General features: G+C 52.4%; 2 protein-coding genes across 2 annotated transcripts; one reads left to right on the top strand and one right to left on the bottom strand.

Moving 5' to 3' along the window:
* Positions 1–3,184: 3,184 nt before the first annotated feature.
* Positions 3,185–4,390, top strand: NECHADRAFT_88541 (uncharacterized protein; the record flags this gene model as incomplete). Its single annotated transcript, XM_003044135.1, has 1 exon — positions 3,185–4,390. One exon carries the CDS (start codon positions 3,185–3,187, stop codon positions 4,388–4,390), a length of 1,206 nt encoding a protein of 401 aa, XP_003044181.1.
* A 1,035-nt stretch (positions 4,391–5,425) lies between these two features.
* On the bottom strand, positions 5,426–6,400 carry NECHADRAFT_88540 (uncharacterized protein; the record flags this gene model as incomplete). Its single annotated transcript, XM_003044092.1, has 6 exons — positions 5,426–5,451; positions 5,485–5,521; positions 5,588–5,655; positions 5,791–5,872; positions 5,902–5,957; positions 6,175–6,400. The coding sequence occupies 6 exons, from the start codon at positions 6,398–6,400 to the stop codon at positions 5,426–5,428; spliced, it is 495 nt and encodes a 164-aa protein (XP_003044138.1).
* Between the last annotated feature and the right edge of the window lie 1,226 nt (positions 6,401–7,626).

The following is a 7,626-nucleotide window of genomic DNA, read 5'->3' as shown; positions in this document are numbered from 1 at the left end:
TGCCAACGTCTGCTTCGATCACAAAGCCTAAATACTTGACTATCTTGACCTCAAATTCGCACTTGTCGATGTCAATTTGGAGGCTAGCATCCATCAATCTCTGTAGAACTTGGCCGACCTTCCTCCTGTGGTCCTTGAGGGACCCTGAGGAATATACTAAGACGTCATCCACGTATGCAGAAGCAAAGTCATCTAAGTAGTCTTGCAAGGTGCTGTTAATGTAGCGTTGGAAGGCGGCCGGGGCTCCAGTCAGCCCAAATGGCATGACTCGGTACTCAAAGGAACCATATCTCGTGCGAAAGGCCGTCTTGTGTACATCTTCCTCTGCTATCCGTACCTTATTGAAGGCAGCGATAATGTCGAGTTTTGTGAACCACTTTGCCTTTGCGATATTCCTTAAGGTCTCGCTCAGAAGCGGAAGAGGGTATCGGTCCTTCTTGGTAATGCTATTCAACCCTCGGTAGTCGACGCAAAAGCGAATTCCTCCACCTGGTTTCTTGACCAATAGGACTAGGGCAGCTGCTAGGGAGCTGCTCGCGCGGATGAACTCCTTGTCTAGCAGCTCAGTAAGGATCTTCCTTAAAACCAGGAGCTCATCTCTTCTCATGCCGTACAACGGGCTCCAAGGGAGGTTCTTCTCATTCCCATCTTTGTCCTTCATAATCTCGATTCGGAGGTCGATACCGGGTCGTAGGGGCGGGAGTTTGTCGGCTAGTTGCCTGCTGAATGCCTGGAGCCACCGGTGGTAATGCTCTGGAAGCTTCTCTTTTGGGTCCGTCCTTGTCTTCGGCCTTAGAGCCTTATCGATGTCCTTCAGGGTGACGGAGAACACTCCAGTGCCCTGCCGCCTCTTGTCTCGTCGTACCTCTGCCATGAAGACTGATGCCATCACTTGTTTGACCTTCACGGCTGGGGCTGGCTGCTTGGCCCGATTCCATACCTGCACACCTGAGGACCTAATCGTAAGGCAGCCCTTCTTTGCTGAGATATGTACATCCTCATCCTCCATCCAAGGCTTCCCAAGGATAATACTATAGTTCAGCTTTGGAACCACATAGAAGAAGATCCTTTGGCGCTGGTGACCGTCGATATCAACTGACGCGTAAGTGACTGTGTCGATCACTGTATTGGGGTCGCCAGTAGCGTTCTCGAGTTTCCGAGGAGGAATGGGGATCCGTGGCAGCTTTAAGGAGCGGAAGAGTTGGTCATTTATAGCAGCATAGCAAAGACAACCGTAGTCGACCAGACCTGTAGTGAAGTCGGTTCCATTAAGTCTGATGTCGACTAGGAAAGGGTCTCCATCCATCTTTGCTCTGCCATCTCTTCTCCATTCCCTCTGAGCTGCCGCGTGCCCCTATTGCTCATCTCCAGTGGTCTCATTCTCACTCTCCTCGTCCTCGAATGCTGCTTTAATGACGCGAGGCCTTGCTGATGTAACGCTGACATGTGTCTGCGAATCCGGGCGTAGGGGTGCTGCTAATGGGCATGTGAGGATTCTGCAGTCGTCTCTCCCACAGCGGAGGCAGCGGTGCTCGCGCCGTCGCGCGTCGATCTCCTCCTGACTAACCCACTTGGCTCTCTTCCCCAGGAGGGTTTTATCCTGAGGTCGCTTCGAAGGATACCCATTGAGATTGTTGTTCCTCCTGGGCCTCAAGGCATTGACCTGCATCGAGCCCGGGGGGGTTGGGTCCCATTCCATCATATCCTCTCTCTTAGCTTCCGGTTGGGCACGACTGCCAGGGGCAGCGGGTGAAGGGGCCCTCGGTTGACTCCTGCTGCCGTTCGACTTCTTCCACTGGCCAAGCAGCTCCATAGAGTTGCTCAACTCGTCACACTTCGTTGCAAGGCCGACGTAGGAGCTGATCTCGGCTCGGTTTACCGGCACAAGCATCATCTTCAGCTTATCGTTCAAGGCATTGCGTAAGTATGAGATTTTGCTATCATCGGGCCATGCTTCCGCATTTGCATTGGCAATCTCTCTCTCAAATCGGGGGTAGAAGGCGGCAAAGGACTCGTTCTCTCCTTGCTTGAGGCTGTGTAGTGCCTGAATAGCCTTCTTTTCGCGGTCCCGGTCTCCATATAACAGGTCTAGGCGATTGAGGAGCGAGGCAGGGTTGGCCTCAGGCTTTTTGGTCTCGATCTCCACAAACGTGGTGACATCCTCCTTTGCTCTTCCCGATAACCGAGAGTACACATACTTGAATTGTGACATAGAGCTGCCCAGTGCATCGCCGTCTTCATGTAGCTTGTTCTCCATCTCCAGCTTCCATCCACGCCATGTACTCTTCTTTCCTTCGTAAAGGGCTGGATCGGGGAGTCGAGGGCGTGGTCGTCGAGTGGGCTTCTCTTCGGGAACTGGGATGCTGACTTCTTCTTGGGGTGTCGAGGTACTGAGTCCGCTCGGCGTAAGGGGGGTGGTATTGGTTCGTCTGTCGTGGACTGTAGTTTCGATGGCTTGCAGCTTCAATCTAAATTCTTCTTTGTTCTCAGCTAGAGTTCTTCTGAGCTCTGCGTTTTCTTCTCGTATGCTCTTCAGCTCCCTCATTATAGCTTCGAGGGTGTCGGTCGGGTTGGCGTAATCCATTCTGTCGGCTTCTAGCTCAAAGTCTTCAATAACAAAATAATAAGTGCTCCAGATATGCAAATAAAATGATCTTTGATGTATGTGAACGGCCTCTAGTAACTGTATTCCAGCTATCTAGTCCAGGATGCTATTTACATCAAAGATGAAGAAGAAAGAAAGAAGTTCTCAAGTGCCCCTGAGCTGTGGGACAATTTCCCATCCCTGGCGCGCACGAGCTCAGTACGTCTTGCGGCACAGCCGCAAGGATATGTTGGAGAAGTGGCATGCATGATGATGTTACACAGGCAGCCACCTCAAGGGAAGATGTCACCCCATGATACCTTAATTGTCAGAACAGCGTTACAGATCTGTTGCAGGATCAGCAGGTCTAGTATCTCGGTCTTGCCCCCTCAGATACAAAGACAACGAGGGAGAACGAAGAACAAGGAGGACGAACACAAGGAACCTCATCAATACACTCAAGATCATCCCAATATCATCTTTAATCATCAGTTACCTAGTGAGGGCGCGCTGTCTAACAATTAAGAGTCTCATCCGCTCCAAGAGCTTTCCGCGCTACGAATGATACGCGTTCCTCACATCATACAGACATTATCCGACATGACTGACAACGCCGTCTACTATAACGACGCCAAAGACTGGGAAGACTGGCAGATGGAATTCCGCAAACGAGCGGAAGGCGAAGACGTCTGGCAGTATATCGAGCCGACTAGCGACCTTCCGTGGCCGCAAGAGCCCACGCCACCGAATATCGCGGACTACCAGTCGAATACAATCCATGCCAATACCGAGTCGAACAGCTCCGGACGATCGGGTAGATCCCAGACAACTGGATCGGCTGTTCCACAAGGCCTCGGCGATCTCTCCGACGCTGGGAGGCTGAGCTTCCAGCAACATTGGAATGAATATACGGTAGCGATACGGAGATACGAGACAATCAAGAAGTCACTGAGAACCCTCCGCGAGTGGGTGCTGAAGACGGTCAACAAGTCAATCCAGAAGACCGACCTTCCGCCTAACGGCAATCTCAACAAGTGGTACGCGATCTTGGCCCAATCAGGCGAGGAATACGCGAGTCACCGGATGGAAGACGCTCGAATCGCCTTCAAGAATCATCTCCGATCAGCTCCAAAGAAGGAAGCAGGGCTCGAGAAGTGGATCGTCAGATGGAAAGAGCTCATGGCTGAAGGTCAGAGACAAGGAGTACCCGAGACGACGGAGCCCCGAGCGTGGGCCCTTGACTTCGTCAATGCAGTCGAAGAAACGGCGCCACTCTGGGCATCGAATTACCGACTGAACAAGCTAGATGCAGTGAACAATCGCGAAGTCAGCTATCGCGAAGTGGCAACGAATCTGTTGAGGGAAATCGCCAACAGACGCAACCGCAGCGCGGTTCCAAGAGGCAGCTACAAGGCCGGCTTCTTGACTCTCCACGGTAAGCAGGCTGATCAGGACGATACCGACCAAGACGACCGCGATACTCAGCCCCCAGAGCCAGCAAACCTTCGCGGTAAGGCAGGCAGTAAGGGCAGCAGCAGCGGCCGAGGCGGAAAGAAGACAGATCAGAAGCGCAAACGGAAGGAATCCGACGCTGAGACTGAAAGCGGAAGAAGATGCAAAGCTTGCCTTGCGCCCGGTCATTCAATCAGCAGCTGCTTCTATGTCTTTCCGGAGAAGGCACCGGAAGGCTTTCGGTTTAACGAGGCGGCGGCAAGATTTGTAAAGATTCAAATTGAGTCAGATACAGCGATAAAAGAGGAGGTCAACCGGCTCTCGAAGAAAGCAAAACTCGAGTCAGATGACTGACTAGACCACGGGGTCGGAGTGACCAAGAGCTGCTTCCTTGTCATTCGTGAAGGATCGAAAGCAGCGTTTAACTCGTCCCCGTACCCCTTGAAGAACTCGGCCATCTTAGATTCGGGTTCTACGATCCATATCTTCAATTCCTTCTCAAGGTTCCGAAATTACCGACACGCACCAACTGGCGATTTTGTATTCGCTGGAGAGGTGAAGGTGCCGATCCAAGGATACGGCGAAGTTGACATCTGCATTGACGGACCACAAGGCTCGTGCATCATGATACTTTCTGATGTCGCACTTTGCCAAAACTTCGCATGCAATATCGTGTCCCTCCGGCGGCTACGTCGGAAGGGATATTGGTGGGACAATAAGGGTGCTAATAACTGCATCCGCAGGAGGGATGACTCCCTGGTATGTCGGTTGATTGATCAGTTCGATCAATTCGTCATTGAGCATATTCCTCTCGATATTACGAAAGCAGTATTCGCAGCACGACGGATTCAATTCAACTCATGGACCGAACGGACGCCTAGCATGGCATCCGAGCAACGCTGGCATCTCCGACTTGGTCACCCAGGGCCAGAAGCTTTGAGGCACCTCGCTCATCACTCTCGGGGGGTGCGACTAAAAGGTCCGACCACAATCCAATGCGATGCCTGCGGCTGTTCCAAGGCGAAGAGACAGATCCGCCGGCTGCCACGAGAAGGACCAACCAAACCCGGTCAACGCCTCGCAGTTGATTTCCTGGATCTTGAACTCGATGGCGAAGGATACTGGTGTGCGATGTTGGTTACTGACCGTTACTCCGGCTATGTGTTCGACTTCTACCTAAAGAGGCGGGATACCGATACCTTGATCAGTGCTTTCGAGGATCTTATCGGACTGCTGAAGAACCAGTTTCAGATCCAGCCTCAGGCGATCGAATGCGACAACGAGATTACCGACAACCACAGGCTCACAGCCTTTCTCACAAGAAGACATTATATTCGGTGCGAGCCCTCGGCACCACACACACAGGCTCAGAATGGCGGCGCCGAGCGCTCAGGGGGTGTGATCAAGGAGAAAGCCTGTGCGATGAGAGCAGGAGCTAAGTTACCTACCTTCCTTTGGGTTGAGATTTACAGGGCTGCTGTTTATCTACACAATCGAACCCCAAAATACCTCTTGCACTGGCAATCCCCTTATGAAGTTTTTCATACTTACCTGGTCTGCAGAGACGGCATAGTGGTTAAAGACCGCAAGCCGAGCCAAGTCCATCTCCGTGCATACGGCTGCAAGGCGTTTGCCATGTCTGCGGAATCACTAGCAAAGAAGAACCGGCTTCAGAAGCTCAACCCGAAGGCATGGATCGGGTATCTCGTTGGATATCAATCCACGAATATCTACCGGGTATGGAACCCACTGACCAACAAGGTCGTTGCCGTTAGGGATGTGGTTTTCAACGAGGACGAATTCTTTACTGGCGATATCCAACATATGAAAGACGACCTGCGGCATGTTACGGAGGAAGAACTTACTGTGCTGCTGAGGGACTTCCAAGTCCTAGATTCAGCTGATCCCTCGTTAAGCGTACCTACGCAAGATGAGGATGAAGAACTCAGTGGTCCAATGACGCTCCCAGACAATGTGGTTGATGAACCGACCGGTGATGCACAGGATGCTCAAGCTGAAGTATGTACGGTAGAGCCTGATCACCTCTACACGACTGCGCGGTTCGAGCCGCTCCTGACTCCGGAGTACACACCACCACCTGCGGCAGCGCTCACGGGTGCTGCTATTAGAGAGCTTACGGAGCGCCAGGAAAGTGTTGCTTGCTGTCGCTCTGAGGTTAGCGCTACGAAATGCTGTAGCGGCTGCAAGGAAAGTGCGATTGGCCATCGCTGCCTTCAGCAGAACGACAGCCACTCTGAAGTCAACACCATGAGTAGTGCCTGCAAGGAAAGTGCGACCTGTCGCTCTTGTCGCTGCCTTCAGCAGAGTGATCACCACTCTGAGGTCAGCACTACGATAGGCCATGGTGACTGCAAGGAAAGTGCGACCTCTGGTTGCTGCCTTCAGCAGAGTGGCAGGCAATGCAGCTGCCGGCGAGTTAAGTCTGGTATTCCAGGCGGGTCATACCTCTCGCTAGCTCCGGCCGGACAAGATATCCGGGCCATCCGCAATCGCCAAGGCAATTGGGAGGCTGCGTTCAACGCTGGCCGACAAGCTGCAACGATTGGCATGATGAATGGCAAGCCTATGACCAAGGGTCATTTCTACAAGATGGTGAACAAGCCGAGGGGACGCCCCTCCACTTACCAATTTATCAAGCGTTTATCCAATGGGCAGCGCACCTTCGTGCCTCGCCAAGACGGAAAGATTCATCGGCGTGACCTGCCTCCGCCACCCAAGACTCACAAGGACCTCGAATCTCATCTGTTGAGGCTAGCGTTCCTAGAGGCAGAGAAACAACATCTACAGAGTCATCAAGATATGAGCACATGGGCCGAGACTGATAAGAAGGCAGCCACAGGGCACCAGCTACTAGATTGCATGTGGGTTTACGTGTACAAATTCGATAAACACGGCTGGCTTGTTAAATGCAAGGCTCGTCTTGTGGTCCGGGGTGACCAGCAGGCCAAGTCGGTATACGAGAACACATATGCATCCACATTAGCTGGAAGGTCATTCCGGACCCTAATGGCGATTGCCGCACGGTTTGATCTTGAGCTTATCCAATACGACGCTGTTAACGCCTTCGTCAACGCCAAGCTACCATACGATATATTCATGAGGATGCCACCGGGTTATCGGAAACGTGGCAGGATCCTGCATCTACTCAAAGCCATGTACGGTCTACGGGAATCACCCTTGCTGTGGCAGAAGGAACTCACAGGCACACTCGAGCGCCTGGGCTTCTCACCGGTACCGCACGAACCGTGTTGTTTCACGAAGAACGGGATCTTGATCTTCTTCTACGTGGATGATATCGTCGTGGCATACCGGAAGGAGAATCAGGCTGCTATAGATGATCTGATGGGTCAGCTGCAGGAGGTGTATAACCTGACCGGCGGGCATGAGCTGCAGTGGTTCCTTGGCATCGAGATCATCCGTGATCGCAAGCGGAGATTGATCTGGTTATCCCAATCCGACTACATTGACAAGCTGGCTAACCTCGTTGATGCGAAGGATGCAAATTTTCCGAAGACGCCGATGAAATTGAGGGAACTTCTTCCTTTCGATAGCCGAGCATCTCGTCGATC

This window comes from Fusarium vanettenii (assembly GCF_000151355.1).
Source record: "Fusarium vanettenii 77-13-4 chromosome 14 genomic scaffold NECHAsca_24_chr14_5_0, whole genome shotgun sequence".
Classification (NCBI taxonomy): domain Eukaryota; kingdom Fungi; phylum Ascomycota; class Sordariomycetes; order Hypocreales; family Nectriaceae; genus Fusarium; species Fusarium vanettenii.
Note: the sequence above shows the minus strand (reverse complement) of the source record. Positions and strands in the feature narration are given on the sequence as shown.